The 18,038-nt window shown below is 50.7% G+C and overlaps 8 protein-coding genes across 10 annotated transcripts; 6 read left to right on the forward strand and 2 right to left on the reverse strand.

The window, feature by feature from the left end:
- The first annotated feature begins 599 nt into the window (after positions 1 to 599).
- LOC111076141 (sulfotransferase 1 family member D1) lies at positions 600 to 1,979 on the forward strand. 2 transcript variants are annotated; one of them, XM_022369808.2, is made up of 3 exons: positions 600 to 1,026; positions 1,092 to 1,622; positions 1,696 to 1,979. In XM_022369808.2, the coding sequence occupies exons 1-3, from the start codon at positions 692 to 694 to the stop codon at positions 1,862 to 1,864; spliced, it is 1,035 nt and encodes a 344-aa protein (XP_022225500.2). In that variant the 5' UTR covers positions 600 to 691; the 3' UTR covers positions 1,865 to 1,979. The 2 variants fall into 2 exon arrangements, with proteins under 2 accessions (XP_022225500.2, XP_022225501.2); XM_022369809.2 differs by having other exon boundaries at positions 1,711 to 1,979.
- Positions 1,980 to 2,486: 507 nt separating this feature from the next.
- On the forward strand, positions 2,487 to 3,784 carry LOC111076140 (sulfotransferase 1 family member D1-like). The gene is made up of 4 exons (XM_022369806.2): positions 2,487 to 2,783; positions 2,842 to 3,299; positions 3,364 to 3,436; positions 3,494 to 3,784. Exons 1-4 carry the CDS (start codon positions 2,515 to 2,517, stop codon positions 3,645 to 3,647), a joined length of 954 nt encoding a protein of 317 aa, XP_022225498.2. The 5' UTR covers positions 2,487 to 2,514; the 3' UTR covers positions 3,648 to 3,784.
- On the reverse strand, positions 3,701 to 4,660 carry LOC111076144 (protein lethal(2)essential for life). The gene is made up of 3 exons (XM_022369813.2): positions 4,552 to 4,660; positions 4,085 to 4,472; positions 3,701 to 4,009 (listed from the first exon to the last, which is right to left on the reverse strand). Exons 2-3 carry the CDS (start codon positions 4,470 to 4,472, stop codon positions 3,834 to 3,836), a joined length of 564 nt encoding a protein of 187 aa, XP_022225505.1. The 5' UTR covers positions 4,552 to 4,660; the 3' UTR covers positions 3,701 to 3,833.
- A 1,042-nt stretch (positions 4,661 to 5,702) lies between these two features.
- On the forward strand, positions 5,703 to 6,724 carry LOC111076145. The gene is made up of 4 exons (XM_022369814.2): positions 5,703 to 5,886; positions 5,980 to 6,138; positions 6,220 to 6,302; positions 6,377 to 6,724. The coding sequence occupies exons 1-4, from the start codon at positions 5,878 to 5,880 to the stop codon at positions 6,462 to 6,464; spliced, it is 339 nt and encodes a 112-aa protein (XP_022225506.2). The 5' UTR covers positions 5,703 to 5,877; the 3' UTR covers positions 6,465 to 6,724.
- A 210-nt stretch (positions 6,725 to 6,934) lies between these two features.
- Positions 6,935 to 9,457, forward strand: LOC111076138 (peptidyl-alpha-hydroxyglycine alpha-amidating lyase 2). Its single transcript, XM_022369804.2, has 7 exons — positions 6,935 to 7,305; positions 7,371 to 7,585; positions 7,683 to 7,881; positions 7,944 to 8,057; positions 8,129 to 8,216; positions 8,285 to 8,384; positions 8,451 to 9,457. The coding sequence occupies exons 1-7, from the start codon at positions 7,138 to 7,140 to the stop codon at positions 8,752 to 8,754; spliced, it is 1,188 nt and encodes a 395-aa protein (XP_022225496.2). The 5' UTR covers positions 6,935 to 7,137; the 3' UTR covers positions 8,755 to 9,457.
- LOC111076134 (nucleolar protein dao-5) lies at positions 9,403 to 16,920 on the reverse strand. 2 transcript variants are annotated; one of them, XM_022369791.2, is made up of 8 exons: positions 16,570 to 16,920; positions 16,046 to 16,498; positions 15,255 to 15,963; positions 14,027 to 15,024; positions 11,741 to 12,571; positions 11,471 to 11,671; positions 10,422 to 11,273; positions 9,403 to 10,364 (listed from the first exon to the last, which is right to left on the reverse strand). In XM_022369791.2, the coding sequence occupies exons 1-8, from the start codon at positions 16,576 to 16,578 to the stop codon at positions 9,741 to 9,743; spliced, it is 4,677 nt and encodes a 1,558-aa protein (XP_022225483.2). In that variant the 5' UTR covers positions 16,579 to 16,920; the 3' UTR covers positions 9,403 to 9,740. The 2 variants fall into 2 exon arrangements, with proteins under 2 accessions (XP_022225483.2, XP_041448748.1); XM_041592814.1 differs by lacking the exons at positions 9,403 to 10,364; positions 10,422 to 11,273; positions 11,471 to 11,671 and having other exon boundaries at positions 12,005 to 12,155; positions 12,220 to 12,571.
- Positions 12,762 to 13,973, forward strand: LOC111076139 (protein angel). The gene has a single exon (XM_022369805.2). The coding sequence runs from the start codon at positions 12,852 to 12,854 to the stop codon at positions 13,941 to 13,943; it is 1,092 nt and encodes a 363-aa protein (XP_022225497.2). The 5' UTR covers positions 12,762 to 12,851; the 3' UTR covers positions 13,944 to 13,973.
- Positions 16,921 to 17,049: 129 nt separating the features above from the next.
- Positions 17,050 to 17,968, forward strand: LOC111076143 (39S ribosomal protein L43, mitochondrial). Its single transcript, XM_022369812.2, has 3 exons — positions 17,050 to 17,288; positions 17,346 to 17,452; positions 17,515 to 17,968. The coding sequence occupies exons 1-3, from the start codon at positions 17,152 to 17,154 to the stop codon at positions 17,835 to 17,837; spliced, it is 567 nt and encodes a 188-aa protein (XP_022225504.2). The 5' UTR covers positions 17,050 to 17,151; the 3' UTR covers positions 17,838 to 17,968.
- The last annotated feature ends 70 nt before the right edge of the window (positions 17,969 to 18,038 follow it).

An 18,038-nucleotide genomic window follows, 5' to 3' on the forward strand; every position in this document is an offset into this window, starting at 1 on the left:
AATGCGAGCGCCGCTCATTCATATTTCGTTCATCTAATGATCGATTCCTATGGCACACAGCGACCCACGTCCATGCCATGCATTCAAACAACCTGTTTTGCCCCACCGAAACTCGGTATTCTTCCAATTTAATGGGTGCCCAAAGAAGAGGGGCATAATTTCACTTGCCAGAGCGCCAATCGAAAGGTAAACAAAGCCAAAAAACTTTCTTTGGCTAAACAGAAAGGTGTCCCCACGGCGTCAGGCAGGGCGCGAACAAAGAAAGTCTCTCATTCCGGTCCAGTCTTAGTCTTACAGCACGATCGCTGCATGCAACGCAGCTCGATCGCTGCTGGGAAACGAGTCCGGTTACGCGTGTGGGTACGATTATTGTTGTATTGTGTGTCAACGGAGCGAGGGGCGAATTGCATAATCTTATGGCTAAATTGGAGATGGGAGCGTGATCCGGTGCTCAATGGATCATTTGATCCATGGAGAAGTTGTATCCCAACTCAAGATCGTCTCAGTTTTTTTCACGATCTTTCACACACTCACATTCGTGTCACTTGTCCATCGCTAACGCACTCAAAGGCGAGAAATTCTGCTCCGAACACTTTTGATTTCTCAAGCTGCGCTTAATGCGGCCCCAACTGCCGAGACGTTCAGTTCGATCGATCGTTAAAATCGCGTAATATTACGGGACAGTGTCGCCATGCCCCAGTCAAGCTTCTTTGCCAAGAGCGTGCCCTTCGAGCAGATCGACAAGCTGGCCATCAGTGGCGGCTACTCCTCGATCTATGCCACCCAGGAGCCGGCAGTGCCAGTGGTGGGCCACTGGGAGCATCGCTTCTGCCGCCTGGCGGACACCTTCCAGCCTGTGCTCGATCGTGTCCATGAGTTTGAGGTTCGGGAGGACGATGTGTGGATTGTGACGCTGCCGAAGTGCGGCACCACATGGATGCAGGAGCTCACCTGGCTGGTGATGAACGACTGCGACTTTGAGACGGCCAAAAGCGTGGATCTGACGCTGCGATCCCCCTTCTTGGAGTGAGTTGTGGAAGGCATTCAAATGGAGCTGCCGGAAACTAATCCTTCCCTCCCCGCGCTTTAAGGTTCAATGGTGTTGTGCCCAATGTGCCGCACGACACAATCGAGGCAGCCAATGCCATGCAGTCGCCGCGTCTCATCAAGTCCCACCTGCCAGCCTGGCTGCTGCCCCGCCAAATCTGGACGAAGAGGCCGAAGATCATCTACGTGTACCGCAACCCCAAGGATGCGGCCATCTCGTACTTCCATCACTGGCGCGGCATGGTCGGCTACCAGGGCACCAAGTCCGACTTTATGCACTCCTTCATCGACGGCTACGTGAACTTCACGCCCTGCTGGCCCCACGTCCTCGACTTCTGGCAGCTTCGCCACGAGCCCCACATCTTCTTCACCAGCTACGAGCGCATGAAGGCCCAGCTGGGCGACGTGATCCGTGAGGTGGCGCAGTTCCTGCAACGACCGGTCAGCGGGGAGCAGGTAAAGCAGATGTCCCAGCACCTGTCCTTCGAGAGCATGCGCGACAATCCCGCCTGTAATCATGTGAAGGAGTTTGAGAGCATGAAAGCTGCCGCTGGCCGTCAGGTGGAGGAATTCAGGTGAGTTCGCTGATTGATAAACGAGAGTTGGGCGCAAAGAGATAGAGATTGAGATAGAGTTCCTTCTTACCAGCTCCTCTGCCCACAGATTCGTACGTCGGGGCGTCGTTGGCAGCCACAAGGATGAGCTCACCGCTGACATCATACGGGAGTTTGATCTCTGGTCGGACATCAATCTGCGCGACTACAAATTGAACATGGATGACTTTGCCAACTACAGCAAGTTCGCATCGTCGCTGTAATTACCGAGTTAATCTTTTCGCTGTAATCTATTATTGTATAGCCTCTTTTAATAGTCTGTAAGCTGTGGTGATATATGTATGTATGTTCTTATAAATGATGGCATACTACCCGCTATCTATCTGTCTATCTATTTATCTATCTCTCTACATTCGTGTGTACTTTAATGGATTTCACCAACCAGAAGTCTAGTTGCTTGAAACCTTTTGAGCTCAAGCAGCTGATTTGATGCCCCGACAAAAATTGCCAAAACTTGCGACGACTTCCCCATCCGTTTCAAGGCATTTATGAACTCCTTCGTTGATAAGTCCGAAACTACTTCTACGTGGACGGCTTCACATATTCCTGTTGATAATTACCGCTTTATCGGCCACCGAACGCCTAGGCCCCACTCTCTATCGCCCATTATCTGCTGTAGAGCAGGAGAGGCACGCATCATGGGTTACGTTACTCCAATTACATTGGCGCATAAGCAATAACAACCTTATCAGCCGCTGAATTAGCGATCAACCAGAGAGAACGGGCGCCAAAAAGAGCGTAAACTTTCATTTAAATGTCGCTCAATTATAGATACATACACACACACACACACACATACATATGGTATATACATAGGTTTTTGTTCGCGTTGGAAAGTCAGTTAGTCGCCGCCATGGAACGTGAACGGGTCACGCCCAAGAGTTATCCGACGAGTCTCATTGACAAAGACTGGACCAAGCGGGAATTGTTCTTCAGAGGCAACTCTCAGGGCTATCTGGATAGCGTACATGACTTGGAACTGCGAGACGATGATGTGTGGGTGGTGACGCTGCCAAAGTGTGGCACCACCTGGATGCAGGAGCTCTGCTGGCTGCTGATGAATGATTGCAACTTTGAGGCTGCTCTGGCCAAAGACTTGGAACTTCGCAGTCCGTTCGTCGAGTGAGCTAAGAGATATCAACAGATGGCCGCAAGGTGTTACCTTTATATTTAATTGTAGGTTCAATTTTTTCACACATGGTGATGACGGTAAGCAGTTTGCACCTGTCCAAGATATGGCCTCGCCGCGTCTCATCAAGTCCCACCTGCCGCTGCCCCTGCTGCCCGCACAGCTGTGGCAGCGGAGGCACAAAGTGGTGTACGTATTCCGGAATCCCCTCGATGCCTTGGTCTCTCGGTACTATCACGGCGTGACCTTTGGCCATTGCTACGGCAAGACACTGCCACAGTTTATCGAGGAGAATCTGGCCACTGATGCCACATTCAGAGAGGCCATCGAACACGCGCACGAGTTCTATCAGCTGCGCCACGAGCCCTGGCTCTACTACACGAGCTTCGAGCGCATGAAGAAGGATCTCCGAGCCGTTGTCGAGGACCTGTGCCGCTTTCTGGACAAGCCCATTGCGGACCAGCCCATGGATCAACTGCTCAAGCATCTGTCTTTCGAAGAGATGAAAAGTGAGTGTGAAACTCAGCTAAACTAAAGTCTATGCAAATTCCAAATGTTTCTTTTTGTGTACAGAAAATCCAACAACGAATCATCTGTGGGAGCTTCAGCAAATGACGCACAAAGATGCCGGCAAGGAAAAGCACAAGTAACACAAATATTTTCCTATATTACTTCTTGTTTTATTCTGTATGTGTTCTTGCAGCTTCGTTCGTCGCGGCAAGGTGAATGGCTACAAAGACGAGCTGCCCCCCGAGCAGATAGCGAAGGCAACCGACTACGTGCAGCGGTGTCTAGCAGAGAAGGCTGTAACTCTGGAGGAGCTGCTGCTGCTCAATGATTCGAAGATTCCATCTTAGATAGAGAGAGTTCTTTCTTATTTGTAGTTTTTTGTGGGTTGAATGCACTACCATGCACTACCAAGATTTTCTTTCATATTAATTTGTCGTATAAAAACCCAATATCATAGGGACACATAAATAAATACATAAATACACTAACTATTGTAACTGTCAGACCGGTATAAAAAAGTTCAGCCTGGGCCCTTAGGTCGTTGTGGTTTCCACCTTCTTGGCATTGTCCTCCTTGGAGGAGGGACCAGTCTGTGTGATGAGCACGACGCGCTCAGTCGATGGTGGGGGCAGCTTCTTCATGGGCGCAGTGATGGTCAGTAGACCATCCGAGGAGAGCGAGGAGGTGACATTGTCTGGATTGACATCACCTGCAATATGGGAAAGGGAATTTTCTGGTTAGCACTGAAGTTGTCTGCAGAGTGAAGCAACCAAAAATAACTCACTGGGCAGCTGGTAGCGTCTGGAAAATTGGCGGGAGACATAGCCGTGCTCGTCCTGCTTCTCCTCGTGCTTGCCCTCGACAATGACATACTTGTCGGCGATCTTGACGGTGATCTCGTTGGGGGAGAACTGCTGCACATCCAGAATGACCTCGAACTTCTCGCTGTCGATGTTCAGCGTGGAGCCGGACTCCTGCTTCTGCAGGCTGTTCTTCTGCCAGGGACGCAGATAGCCCGATCGCAGCACTGTGGGGCGGGAGTTCCACACCGACGACATCAGATCGTCGCGCTTCATACCCTGGCCGAAGTGCTGGTCCAAGAGGCGCGAGGTGCGCATTGGAAAGTCAATCTCATCCCACCAGTCGCGGAACATAAGGGGCACAACGGACATCTACGTTGATGGAGAAACGATACGAAGGTGAGTTACACAAATTATCCTCTCTATATATACATATATACCCGATTTGTACCTTTGATTCTTTTCTTAAATATTTCGATTGCCGATCTTTCGATTCGCGCGTCTGCTTTGATTCGCAGTTGAAACGTTTTTGATGGAGCTCCCCGAAAATTCACTCGGTTTTATACCCTCACCAGAATGTTTACAGTTTGTGCTAAAAATATGAAAATTTATTTCTCATCTAATTTTAGGCGAGCGTCACTCATTGCGGTACATATAGAGAACACAGAGCTTTGGTATGGTATATATACCCCACGTATAACGTATACATATATGTAGAAAAGATTCTTTGCGAATATTCCAAAGATCTGAGAGCGGTTTGTTTGGGTTCTGGTGGGCGACACTGACGCTCGTCTGTGACGATGACCTGTGGAATATTCTATAACAAGTTAATCATGAACGTAAGGTTCTAGAGCAAACCCATGTTAATCACTCTTTTAGTTTGACTTTGTTGGCTGATTAATACTTTGTATTTTTATTTGTATCTAAACGATATTAAACAACAGCCCACACGCACACACATTTGGCCATGGAAATTGTTTTCCACAAATGCCAAAATACTTTTGTAGAAAATGCCAGAATGTACGCCCTATAATTGCCATATACATATACTTTTTCGTATGTGTGGGCGTACATATACATATTAAGAGATTTTCATAATTTTCTACCTGTTGGCATCGTTGATTTGACGTGGCCAATATGAAAATACTTTGGCAGCCAAATGAGTTTTCAAACTATTTTGAGCATCTGCCATCGCGGCGGGGATGCTGAGTCATGTCGCGTGCGAGATGACGTCGCGGAAAAATGTTGACAAACAAAAGGAAGGAATTTGATGTCAAGATTTCATCAAAGATGCTTGCTTATAGGGTGCACACACATGCTACCATTCATAAATACAAACAAGTGGAATGGAAGCTTGTCGAATTATTCACCCTGTAAGTGCAGACGAACAGTGGGACGAGAATCCTCCAAAATGCACACCAAAATACACCCACACACACAGTGAGCGAGAGAGAGCGAGAGAGAGAGGAGACTTCTGCATGTGCAGTGTGTGTGTGTGTGTGTGTGTGTCTGTGCGGCACTTTCTAGTGAAAGCTAAAAGCCGACACGACGACGACGACTGGTCGTCCCGATTCCAGCAGTTCACGTTGCAGTTGTTTTGCCGACGCCCCAACCAAGCAGTAGATGCCACGTGACACTCGCCACAGGACATGTAACACGTGAGGAAGTACAGTGAAAGTTATGAGGAAAAGCCAGCATTAAGTGAAACTAAAAACCCAGCAGCCAGCCATACAAAAAAAAACACAGCATCTATAAAAAGTCACCAGCAACCGAAACGATGCGAAAGGTCAGAGGATAATGGAAAAAAGGGAATAAATTGAAAAATATATGTATATAAATGTAATTTTATTATTTTTTTTGCTTTCTTAATTGTGTTAAGGTGGCCACAGGGCTGCGGCTGCGGCTGCCCGTGGCATCACGGCTGTTGCTTCTGGGCTGCTGCCTGCGTTTGTCCCTCCTCCTGGTGCCCGCCGATGCACAAGCGCATCTAACGAAGCGCAGCTACTCGGACCAGAGTGTCCATGGCTATATGACAGAGGTCTGTGGCAGCAGCGGGTGAGTGCAGCTGGAGATTGGCTTAGCTAACCCCTTGGCTTGTTTTTTTCTGATCACATTACAGCGCACCTGCTGGTGGAACGAGGTGTGCAAGGAGGAGTTCCAGAGCATGTTTCGGTGCAAGTGTCCACAGTACTCCTACTGCCGGTGAGTGTTCGACCCCCAGCGGCTCGCTGGCGAGTTCCGTTGATGCACAGCTTGAGTGGTGACTGTTTTTGCAGCTCCCCGGGACGATATTACAATGCGTACTGCTCCATGACGGACACGGGCTATATTTGGACACAGCCCAACTGGGATTGGGGGTCGTAGTGCACCACGGATTACGGCCCTACTCCTCCGCTCTCCGCCCTCCGCCCTCTGCCATCCGCCCACTGCCCAGCACAGCCCCCGCTGTGACGTCAAACACACTGACTGCTGATTGTATGCTACCATCTGCTCTCCAAAGTGGCCTCCAAAACTCCAAATCGATTCTCTGCGCGCAGCACCGTTGATTGTGTGCAATCGAACCGAATTCGGGCGTGCACCTTATAATCGAAACCAATAAAGCTTTACTTTTGGCCTTCACTGTTCGCGTACATTGGAAAATCAATAAACGCTTTCCAATCTGCAGCAGCTTGCGGCAGGGCCACAGTGGGGCAATCTGCCGCACACCTGAATATTTGCCTTGCAAATCAGCATTGCACATCCATTTCCCGGGCGGATGGGCTGGGGCCCAGTGTGCTGGGGTCAGACAGGCGCAGGCGCCGCAATGAAAGCGAAAATCGAAAAGCGTGGGACTATCAGCGTCAGTGCGTGTGTGTGCGGTGAAGAGTGAAGAGTGAAGAGGAGTGAAGTTCGTGTCGAGCTCGTGGTCCAAAGGCAGTTAATCTATTGCCAGCTCAACATATAGACACCGCCAACAGATGTTGGCAGAGCTGAAAATCGAGCGAGCCGAGCAGAAGTAAACTTCTGACCAAGAAAAATTCAATCAGAGGACTTCCAAATGTCGTGCATTCATCTTGTGGCGCTGCTGGCCCTCTGCCTGGGAGCCGTGGCCGTGGCCGCGAGCAGCAACCACCTGCCAGTGGGGGCGAACGTGAACCTCAACGAGCGGTTCTTCAACCAGGTGAGGGCGCTCATCAAGCGCCGCATGCAGGAGAAGAACGTTCAGGTGAGTTGGCTGCACCACCACAAAAGTGTCGTTCATCGCCAGAGTCCACTGGGGATCCTTTGCAGTCGCCACAGCTGCCACTGGTGGACGATGAGGTGGCCCTGCAGAATCAGCGCAGCTACGACAATGTGCCCATTCCGGCGGCCAGTGTGCCCACTCCTGTGCTCGTGGAGAACTGGCCCACCGAGCAGCACAGCTTTGGCCAGGTCACCGCCGTCTCCGTGGACCCGCAGGGCAATCCAGTGATTTTCCATCGCGCCGACCGCTACTGGGACGTTAAGTAGGTCAACAGCTGTCGCCAGCTGCATAGTAACAAGTGTCTACTCTCGCGTGGGCCACACGTATACATATCTGATTTGTGTCCCATCTGCCTGCAGCACCTTCAACGAAAGCAATATCTACTACCTCATCGAGTACGGGCCGATCAAGGAGAAAACCATCTATGTGCTCGACTCCAAGACGGGCGGCATTAAATCTGGCTGGGGCTCGAACATGTTCTACATGCCCCACGGCATGACCATCGATGTTCATGGCAACTATTGGATTACGGACGTGGCCATGCATCAGGCATTCAAGGTACATACTCCTTATACAGAGTGCCTTGGGCTTCAGGGTTCCTACATTTAGTTCTTGTTCAGTTCAAGCCCTTCGGCAGCAAGCCACTTCTGACGATTGGCAAACGCTTCCGGCCTGGTTCCTCCGTCAAACATCTGTGCAAGCCAACATCCATAGCCGTGGCCACCACTGGAGAGGTAAGGCCATCCACCATCCATCAGAGTATCAAGCAAATGTCACCAAACTCCACCCTTGTCCCTTTTGACAGTTCTTTATCGCCGATGGCTACTGCAATAGTCGCATCCTGAAGTTCAATGCCGCCGGCAAGCTGCTCCGTACAATTCCACAGCCACCAGGTGCGCATACTTTTATATATCAGTGTTCAGTGAGCGCAGCTATACGATAACGTATATTCCCCTTGCAGAGTTTCTGTCCCTGCAGGTGCCACATGCCATCACCCTGCTGGAGCACTTGGATCTACTGTGCATCGCCGACCGGGAGAATATGCGCGTCGTCTGTCCCAAGTGAGTACAGTGGTGATCCCCCAAAGTGGCAATTGCCAGATGGCAAAGTGTATCTATCCCTTGCAGAGCTGGCCTGAAGTCTTCCCATGGCGAGGGTGAGCCCGCAGCCACCATACAGGAGCCGGATCTGGGTCGCGTCTTTGGCGTCGCCAGCTACGGCGATATTGTGTTCGCCGTGAATGGACCCACCTCGATGCTGCCCGTGTGCGGCTTCACCATCGATCCGCGCTCGGAGGCCATTATCGGGCACTGGGGCGACTTCAAGAATCCCCATTCCATGGCCGTCAGCGTCAACGGGTCGGCCCTGTATGTCACTGAGATTGGCACCAATCATCAGACAAATCGCGTGTGGAAGTACGTTCTGGCCTAGATCTAGGCGGAGATTCCCAATTCCCATTGAAAGTACCGTTATAGACGCTCTCCAGCATATCCCCATTAGTGCTTATACCCCGCGTACGCAAATAGAAATAGAAACTAGATCAGAATTCAAATAGCTAACAACAGGAGATCAGGATCCAAATCGAATGCAGAGGACTAGCAAGAAGGCACACCAAATATTTAATTGTAATAGTAATTGTTAGAGTAACGTACAGAGCAGGATGTACTCGTAAGTATGTAAATTGCTTGACACATACCACAACAAACATAACCTCAGACTTTATGTTTTTGCACTTGTAATGAGCAAAACGGCCTCAAAGCCCGCATTACAAAGCAGCCTTTTGTCTTTATTGATAGTACATACATGTACATGTACCACTCTCTCACTCGTTTGGGTGTGTATGGCTGTGTACTGTGTACTATTCATTAACATAAACTAGGCACGAGTGTGGGGTGGGCTTTAGACTAACCTAATCCATAGCATAACCAATAACCAATAACCAATTACCAATAACCGGCACAGAGCACACGGAGGAGCGCATAAACACGAAAATACAATACACTATTGTACCATACCATACCATATATAGTAATCTATGTATATCCAGTCGATAAACCTATATATATATATATAGTATATATATACAAATATATCCATGTATGTATATCTTAACGAACTATTATAACCAATGTAAATTATGTATGTAATAAACTGTTGTTGTTGTAACGTATACTACAGCCCCATAAACAAATGATTTAAAGATGGAATACAGGGACTAGGGACTACGAGAAGGCAGCAATGGCGGAATGTTACCGGAATGGCAATGGTCGCTCGCTGGAGCATAAATACAATTTTTTTCTTAGCCTAACTTAACCTATCCCAGCAGCTAATTTACAATTCCCAGAAATATTTTCAATTTAAGACTACAAAATATAAATAGAAAGAAAACAACAACCAAACACACAAATTAAAATGCCTCAAGCACCGTCCAGCCAACGCTTGGCGAAAGCCAGCGCCTCATTCAGATGCAACAGCCACTCGTCCAACTCCGGCTGAGTGTCGGCCGCAAAGAAGAATCCCAAGACTGAGCTCTTTCCCTGTAGAAGGAAACTGCGCGCACGGGCACACAACTCTCGCGGGGCGGCAGCTACCGCAGCTTGTGGGCAGCCCTGCAGCTGCAGTGAGAAGAGAGGCGGCTGCTCACTGAGATCGTCTTCGTGCTGCCACACGGACAGCTCGACACCGTCGAGGGTGCACCAGCGTCGATTCCAGTGGTGTTTCCGCTGCGGATCCTCCACATTCAAATAGCCAGAGTAATGGGACTTGGGCAAACGCACCTCCACACGCCCCGTCACGGATATGCCTGCCGCCAGATTCGTGGACTTTGTGTGTGTCGTCAGTGGCAGCTGCCAGGTTCGCGAGCTCCGCAAGCAAATCCGATCACTAGCCTGCGTCTCGCTGGCCACCAGCTCGAACGGAGCCAAATCCGTGGCACGCAAGCAGAAGGAGGCATGCAGACGAAAGCGAGAGACGATCTGCTCAGCCCCCGAGCTGCCGGAGGAACTGGATGTGGACGAGCCCAGATTGCTGGTGCCGCGTTTCTGCAAGGGTAAAAATGTCAGCCAAGTCCTGGAAGGGAGCACAAGAGAGCCACTTACCATTGTCTTGGCTGGGTCCAGCGACAGCGTGGAGATCTTGCGCAGCCGTAGCATGAATATTTGGCAGCGCAACTCCATCGCCTCCACCTGGCCGGCGCTGTAGAACTCCAGGCCACAGTCCCGGAACAGGGCAGCGCCGTTCTGGCACTCCACCGATTGGGTGGAGCAAATGCGTCCCTCAAACTCGTACGTACAAATGTAATGGTAATTGAAGAACATATCCTGGCTGGCATCTGACCTGACTGGCAGTTGCATGGCGTCGATTAGGACGCACTGCGCCTGCCGCCTGCCATCACTGGACTGGCAGGGATCCACAGGCGACTTTTGTCGCAGCGTTGAGAACAGCAAGAGGCGCTCTGCCTCCACCATTTCATTGGAGATCTCCAGCTCGGGCATTTTGCGGCAAATGCTGACAGCCTGCGCCAGCTGCTCGTTGGTGGTTAGAGACTCATTGAGCAGGCCGTCGAGACTGAAGCTGGCGTAGTAGGTGCTGCTGTCCAGCTCCCCGTCGGTCTGGTTGGACTGATCGCGTGACATATTGAGGCTGTGGGTCAGTCGCTGCTTCTCTGCCAGAAAGAAGTCTTTGCCTTTGCGGTAGGAGCGACGCAGGACATCCTTGAGCAGGCGATAGCGGGCCAGAGCGCTCACCGACATCAGCTGGCTGTCAGTGGGACTGGGCAGCGACTGGACCAGCTCCCCCAGACTGCTGCTGTTGTGGGCCAGCTGGGCGGATGGTTTGGCCGGCTGCTGTGGAGTCGTCGGGCAGCTGTGGCTCAGATTGTGGCCAAATGGACGCGCTGGCGACGGAATCAGTGCGTTCTCGTTGATGTCGATGCTGAGATTGCTCGGAGGCTGGAAAATCAATTAGTGCGCGTGTTAAGATAACAAAAGGAAGCAGCTTACACATATATTTCAAGTGCTTAAGTAGCGAGAGCTGTGTACAGTGTAGTTTTGCATATATACAAGCGGTTGTTACAATGTCCGACATGGTGGCGGCGTGTGAAAGCAGAAAGCCTTAGGCACTAATAGGAGTCAACAAAAATCTCTACCTTAGTTGTATATCGTTGGTTTTGCTTTTTTGGTGTACTCTGGTTCTCCGACGTAGGCGGCGGCGGTTCAATCTGGCACGAACCGTAATCGTTGGTGGCAAAGCTGCTGCCGGCGCTGGCATCCTCAATGCCGTACTCATCGTACAGTCCCTCGGGCATGTCGTAGGACACAGCATCCTCGTTGCTGGCTCTGAGGCAGGTCTGTAATTGGTTGTACAGGGATTAGTATGCTGAAATGGCCTGCTGCTGTGCTGTGTTGCATCTACTCACATTTGGAATCTTTTCCAGGCGGGTGTTGGCCTCCTCCTCCTGATCGAGCACAAGCTCGCTGCGGCAGAGGTTGTCCAGGAAGATCTGGCTGCGCTGCAGCGAGAGCTCGGACCTGGACAGGTTACGGTTCTTCTTGGGCGGCGAGTTCCTCTCGTTGATGTTGTTCAGCGACTGATGCATGGGTGGGGACATCGCTTTTGGCTTGCGAATCACCGACGAATCTGTCGTTTGGCTTGTGGACTCCGAGCAGGAGCATTCGCTGCTGGGCTCGTCTGGCAGTGGCATGAACTTGAAGAAGTTGCCACTCTTCAGGGACTCCTGCAGACACTGCCCCAATGCCACCGGCTGGGCACTCACATTTGCAGCAGGCAGACTCGGCGGAATGGCCTGCACCTTCTTCGGAGTCTTTTGCACCCTGGCATAGAGTAGGGACACGTCAGCAGGCACACTCAAGTCAGAGACAGCCGCAGTCGACTCACTCCCAGTCGCCGTGGAGCTTACAGTTAGCGCGTCGCTCGGCTGCCGTTCCACCGCAGTCCTGACCTCGTACTGCGGACTGCCACGTACACGCAAGCAGTCCTCTTCGATCTCTGAATAAATGGGCTCGCAATCGAGATCACGCTGATGACGAGTAGGCACCACAAATGTCGTGTCACGTGGATATTGAGTAGTTGCAGCAGATGTCGTATCGCGTGGATAGTGCGAAGTTGCCACGGAAGTCGTGTCACGTTGATATTGAGTCGTGGCCGATGTGGCGCCCGAGCTATGCGGCCCGTCAATGCAATCGAAGCTCTCCTTTTGACGCTCAAGTGGCTCAAAGCGTGAACAATCCTGAAAGGATGAACACAGAAGCAGGAACATTAATTAACACAAATCACATCCAGGCATTCGAATTTTTAAATTCAAAATCAACCGCGCATTTTTCAATTTCGATTGAGACGCACATAATCGATATCGATTACGCGCGCAAAGTCAGCCCTGAGAAGAGCAGACAAGAAGCAACAAGCAAACAGCTGACGAACGCGCAGTTTTTTTTTTCTCCCCCCTTTTTGGCTTGGCGCATCCGAAGAATCTGTTGCATTGGAAGGCATGACGACGTACACCGAATGATATGTACAAATTCCTGCTCCGCACCCTGCCACGCCAAGCTTCACTCATTCCCACACTCGGGCACAGCAGCAGCAGCAGCAACAGGAGGAACACAAGCAGCCAGACAGCAAATACTCAGCAAATAGACGCCATGGAAAGATACGACAGAAACCGACAATGGAGGCGCCCGAAGGATGGACAAGGTCACGTGAACAACGACTCCAGCTTTAAAGTAGTTTCGTACAACATACTCGCCCAGGACCTGCTGATAGAACACTTTCATCTGTATGGGCAAAACGGAACCAACTGCCTCAACTGGCGACGCCGCCTCCAGAACATTCAGCGTGAAATACTGACACTAGACCCGGACATTCTCTGTCTCCAGGAGATGCAGTACGACCATATATGCGATCTACTGCGGGGCCTGCGCGTGGGCAATGGCAAGAAACTGGAGTACATCTACAAGAAGAAGACTGGCCACCGCACCGATGGCTGTGCCATCATCTACGACGCATGCAAGTTCCAGTTGCTGGACCAGCGGCCAGTCGAGTTTTACGATGAGAATGTAAAGCTGCTGAATCGCGAAAACGTGGCCCTGCTCGCCAAACTCGCACTGAAAGGGCAGAAGAAGGAGTTCATAGTGGCCACCACACACCTGCTGTACAATCCCAAGCGCGACGACGTGCGCTGTGCCCAGGTGACCCGGCTGCTTGAAGAGCTACAGACATTTTCCGTTGATCCAAAGAGTGGCCAAATTACGCCCATAGTATTAACTGGCGACTTTAACAGCCTCTTAGATTCTCCGGCTATCGAGGTTCTCACTACCCAAGTACCCTGGCACTCGAGTGCCGATAAACCCGAAAAGATGCTCAAATTTGAGGCTGTTCATATGGGACCGCCAGGACCACACCGCGTTGCGTCCACACGTCAAGACGACTGGATCACCGTGGACTACATTCTGCGCTCCCTAAGCGATAAAAGCCAGCACCAGCTGCAGGTGGCTAGCATTTATGGCCTGCCCACGGTCAACATCTGCTACCGCGTTGGACCCATACCCAATCACTATCTGGGATCTGATCACTATGCTCTGGGCGTTGTGTTTAACCTTGTTTAGAAACTAAACTATAAGCTATAAGCCGAAAGATATTCATTCTGACTCGTCAATAAAGATACGAAATTTCTCTGTGAAAAACTCACCCGAAAGGTTCGCATGGCGCGCTCGTCGCTGGCCTCCAGCTTGGCCCGAATGTTGCTCAGCAGATAGCCCATTTTGGTGATGGTCACATCCTGGTCGAGATCCTTGTGAAAGGAGCGATAGGTGGTGGGTGCTTCTGCCTCTGTGTGGAAGTCCAGTTTGCGGGCACGGTTGGCGCGCGGCAACTTCTTGGGCGGCGTCGGAGCTTCGATCTTGCGCTCGAAATCGAAGTACGGCTGGTCGCTGCTCTCCTTGTCCCGCTGCTGCCTGGTGGATGTCGTTGTGGCCGATGGCGTCGACTGCATAGGCGAATGATAGCTGCCCGGTGGGGATTGCGACTGCAGATCCAACTGCGATGCCGATGTCTGAACGCCCACAGTGCAGAGCTTAGGCGTAGGTGTGGGCCGCCTGGCGGGGTTCTCGTCCTCATTTGTCTTTTTTGGCGACACAAAGCGCAGTATCTTGTTCTTTGAGTTGTTGAGAAAGTTCTTGGACTTGGTCTTAAGTGTGGGCTGCTTGGTGGTTGCCTTTAGCGGCGAAAAGTTGCGCCACTGCTCGCCCCAAATGAATTTCTGGCTGGCTTGTCCGCCAGCAGACTTGGTGCCTCGCGGATATTTGATGGGAGTGTGCTTGCGGTCTATGTTGGAGGCCAGATTCTCGCACATGCTGCCATCGACGGTGTCCAACGAGATCTTGGGCACTACCGGCTGTGGCACCTGCCAGCCAATGGCCACTTGGGGCTCTGCCAAAGGTGCTTGGGTCTTGAAATTGGAGCGCCGCTTGTTCTCGTAGTTCAACATGTCGTTGATCTTTGGCTCTGACCAGCCCAGCAGGATCTCCTTCATTGGTTTGTCGGCCACGGCATTCTTCGCCTTGCTGACCTGCTGTATATTCCGGGCGTAATTAGAGCCACGCTTGGACTCCACAACACGTTCAATGTCGCTCAGCGAGGGACAGGTGGGCAGCTGCCTACTGCGCCTGGGTTGTTTCTCCACTTCGGCTGCAATATGAGGGGAGGAGTTAAGAGGCGAAAGAGAAGAGTTTTGGCCTGGGGGACTGGGAAATGAAACCGTAACTCAAATGGTAAGCAACATATCTTTTTTTATTTTGACAACAAAGTGGAGTTTAATTTTATTTGGTTTAGCTAAAAGGGATATTGTTTCTAGTTTGATTTGGTTTCGTTTGGTTTGGTTACGGTTTCATTATTTGGCTTCGGCTAGCACCACTTACCCATCGGATAGGACTTGCGCTTGCTCTTCTTCTCTTTGCGGGGCGAGTTATTGCAGCTGCTGGGCACCCGGACGCCTCGCTGGCGTAGGAACTCGTCCAGCACACGCTCAGCCTCCCGCACCGATGGCGTTGTCGATGTCAGCGAGGACAACGATAATTTCCCATCGAGACTCTGGCAGCTGCGACGCGGCGGCTTCGGTGGAGGCTGTTGGGAATCGCGTGTCTTGAAATTCACCAGACCCTGTGACAAACGCTTCTGCAGGAGACGCCCACCGGCCCCAGAGCTGCGACGCGAACGGGCGCTTTGGCGGGCGGACTGCATACTAGTCGGCTCTGTTGGAGCCGTTTCCGGCTCCTCTTCTACGGCAGACTCGCTGATGTTGGACAAGGCCGGGGCAGTGGGCTTGTATGCAATCGGTTCAAAGGCCTGCACTTTGCAGGTCTTAACAGGCGAGGACCTTGGCTGGCAGTCCGATCCTGTCAGCTTCTGTCGGTTCACGCGCACCTCGGACACCACACAATTGTCGCGCAGCTCCTGAATAATGTGTATGAGCGGAGCATCATCGCCCACGGCACAAATACTGCTTACGGCAGTCAGCGGAATATTTGAGGTCTGTTTGACTTTGGGCGGCTCACTGTGCCGACGCCCCGTCTGCTGCCTCGGACAGTCGAAATGGTTCTGGACCAGCGGCTTGGACACACTGGCCGCCTGGACAAGCACACGTATCATGTGGATGAAAAAACTTTAGGTTACCGATTGATCTGATCTGATAGGATGTGAGTGCTCATACCTTAGTGCTTTCGGAACGCCTGCTGCGTCTGGGCTGGCGCACGTGCGACTCACGTGTCGGCGCTGTGGAGGCACAATCGCCGCTGTCGCTGGTGAAGCAATAGCAGAAACCATTCTTGCATGGCTTGCCCTTGCGCTCCTGGGCCTTGTTGCAGCGATTCTGGTTGATTAGGTCCGCATCGGCGGCTGTGCCTCGAACCCGCTCGGGCTGGTCCTCACCTGGCATGTTGTGGTTGTTGTCGCAGTCGCGACTCTGGGTGGATACGCGTCTAATGCGGCGTGCTCGAAACTCGTTTATGCACTCCTGAAGACTGAACGAGGTGGTCGAGCCCGATTCGGCAGAGTGTTCTTCTTCATCGTCGTCATCATCATCATCCTCCTCTTCCTCCTCCTCCGCCTCCTCGGCTACGACATCAGGCACTACGTGCTTTGAGAACTTTGACGCCCCAAATGCCTACAAACATATGCAAAGAGATGGATGCTGTTTACCAACTGCAGTTGCAATAAAAATAAATGCTTGCTTACTGTGGCCATTTTATGTTTTATAATTCACTGATAAGCCACGCGTCGAGGCCAGCTCTATGTGCTCCACTTAACACACACGTTGCACGCTTTCTATTTCTATGTCGGCTGTCGGTATTTTCCAATCAAAAGAAAAACGACGCGACAAACGCTGCCTGCATTTTTGTTTTCCCTTTTGTGCCGCTTCTTCGCCGTTATCAACTGGTATAGAGAACAACCCTGCTTAGAACACACAAAAAATGACGACTTGGCTCGAAAATTGTTGCCGCCAAAACAAGCTCAGATCAAGCCAATTTACAATAGCAGTACATACATACAGAAAAACTCAAACTTTTTATAATTCATAAAATGCTACAACAAAACAAAATATGATAAGTCTATATATATACAGGAAATATGAGGTAAGGTTGTTATGTATTTATTTACTCTATTAAATCTAGCCAGTTCTCTCAAAGTATGTTAATAGCTAGACCGGCAGCACTGTCCATAGCATAAACAGCTGGGCTGGCAGGTTACGTCGATTTTTGTTACGAAAATTTGAGGAAATTTTGTCCAAGGCGTGCTTGAATTAAAAACAAACACAGAATGTCCAACAGTCATTTGTTTTTAAAGTCTGGCTTCCCACGGGCTCCCCTGCAGAATGGACTGGGACGTTACGTCTGCCAACTGCAGCGAATCACGCTTAAATTCTGCAAGAACAATGGCTCCAGCAAAGGCATGCGGTAAGAATTGTGTTTGAAGTTCAAGGAAATTCTCATCCAGCCATGTCCAAACACTAGAGATTTCATCGAGAACCACCTGGTGGACTTTGCCAAGGAAAATCCCGGAATTGTGGTCTATGTGAAGCCGCGTCGCCACCGCACACCAGTTTTGGTTGGCGAGTATTGTAAGTAGTGGATTAGGGTTTGTCCATAGTTTTGTCACGCGATAACTTTTAATTTCTTGCAGTGAATGGTGATCGCGAGTGGCTGAGCTGCCGCAACAGCAGCCAGGAGGATATAACCAAGTGGGTCGACCTATTAAAGACACAAAACGGCTCCTCCAGCTCATTGCGTCTGCGTAAAATGTGGCACACTGATGTACCATCGATCCAAGGGCCCTGGACGCCGTTCATGTTACGCTCCCCCGAAGCCCTCGGCCAGCAATATCCCAGTGTTGAGGCATCTAAGCCGCTGGATGCGCCACAAACTGCCACCGAGAAGCTCATTGAACTGTTCCGGCAGCAGCAACTGGAGACTGAGGATGTGTTAAGCCAAAAACGTGCAGAGTGAGCAAGGGAGGTGCAGGTGTAGGTGTAGTATTTAAGAATGAAACAAACCTAGTTGATTTTTGGTAATTGTTGCTTTTATTTTCTTACACAACATAATGCTGTTGGTAAAACAATAAATATTTAATATCTAAACGACTAAAATTGTGCTCTCTCAAAATGTAATATCAAACTAACACTTTCTGGACAAAGTCATACAAAAATC

This window comes from Drosophila obscura, unplaced genomic scaffold (assembly GCF_018151105.1).
Source record: "Drosophila obscura isolate BZ-5 IFL unplaced genomic scaffold, ASM1815110v1 contig_186, whole genome shotgun sequence".
In the NCBI taxonomy this organism is placed as follows: Eukaryota; Metazoa; Arthropoda; class Insecta; order Diptera; family Drosophilidae; genus Drosophila; species Drosophila obscura.

Coding starts and splice junctions, on each gene's coding strand:
- LOC111076144 (XM_022369813.2), bottom strand. CDS start 4,472: ATGTCCGTTGTGCCCCTTATGTTCCGCGACTGGTGGGATGAGATTGAC. Junction 4,010..4,084: donor CAGACGCTACCAGCTGCCCA/GTGAGTTATTTT, acceptor CCCATATTGCAG/GTGATGTCAATCCAGACAAT.
- LOC111076138 (XM_022369804.2), top strand. CDS start 7,138: ATGTCGTGCATTCATCTTGTGGCGCTGCTGGCCCTCTGCCTGGGAGCC. Junction 7,586..7,682: donor GACCGCTACTGGGACGTTAA/GTAGGTCAACAG, acceptor ATCTGCCTGCAG/CACCTTCAACGAAAGCAATA. Junction 8,385..8,450: donor ATGCGCGTCGTCTGTCCCAA/GTGAGTACAGTG, acceptor TATCCCTTGCAG/AGCTGGCCTGAAGTCTTCCC.
- LOC111076140 (XM_022369806.2), top strand. CDS start 2,515: ATGGAACGTGAACGGGTCACGCCCAAGAGTTATCCGACGAGTCTCATT. Junction 2,784..2,841: donor CTTCGCAGTCCGTTCGTCGA/GTGAGCTAAGAG, acceptor ATTTAATTGTAG/GTTCAATTTTTTCACACATG. Junction 3,437..3,493: donor GCCGGCAAGGAAAAGCACAA/GTAACACAAATA, acceptor GTGTTCTTGCAG/CTTCGTTCGTCGCGGCAAGG.
- LOC111076141 (XM_022369808.2), top strand. CDS start 692: ATGCCCCAGTCAAGCTTCTTTGCCAAGAGCGTGCCCTTCGAGCAGATC. Junction 1,027..1,091: donor CTGCGATCCCCCTTCTTGGA/GTGAGTTGTGGA, acceptor CCGCGCTTTAAG/GTTCAATGGTGTTGTGCCCA. Junction 1,623..1,695: donor CGTCAGGTGGAGGAATTCAG/GTGAGTTCGCTG, acceptor CCTTCTTACCAG/CTCCTCTGCCCACAGATTCG.
- LOC111076134 (XM_022369791.2), bottom strand. Junction 15,025..15,254: donor GCGCAAGTCCTATCCGATGG/GTAAGTGGTGCT, acceptor CTCATATTGCAG/CCGAAGTGGAGAAACAACCC. Junction 11,672..11,740: donor GCCTGGAAAAGATTCCAAAT/GTGAGTAGATGC, acceptor AACCAATTACAG/ACCTGCCTCAGAGCCAGCAA.
- LOC111076145 (XM_022369814.2), top strand. Junction 6,139..6,219: donor TCCATGGCTATATGACAGAG/GTCTGTGGCAGC, acceptor ATCACATTACAG/CGCACCTGCTGGTGGAACGA. Junction 6,303..6,376: donor CCACAGTACTCCTACTGCCG/GTGAGTGTTCGA, acceptor CTGTTTTTGCAG/CTCCCCGGGACGATATTACA.
- LOC111076139 (XM_022369805.2), top strand. CDS start 12,852: ATGTACAAATTCCTGCTCCGCACCCTGCCACGCCAAGCTTCACTCATT.
- LOC111076143 (XM_022369812.2), top strand. CDS start 17,152: ATGTCCAACAGTCATTTGTTTTTAAAGTCTGGCTTCCCACGGGCTCCC. Junction 17,289..17,345: donor GGCTCCAGCAAAGGCATGCG/GTAAGAATTGTG, acceptor TCCAAACACTAG/AGATTTCATCGAGAACCACC. Junction 17,453..17,514: donor AGTTTTGGTTGGCGAGTATT/GTAAGTAGTGGA, acceptor AATTTCTTGCAG/TGAATGGTGATCGCGAGTGG.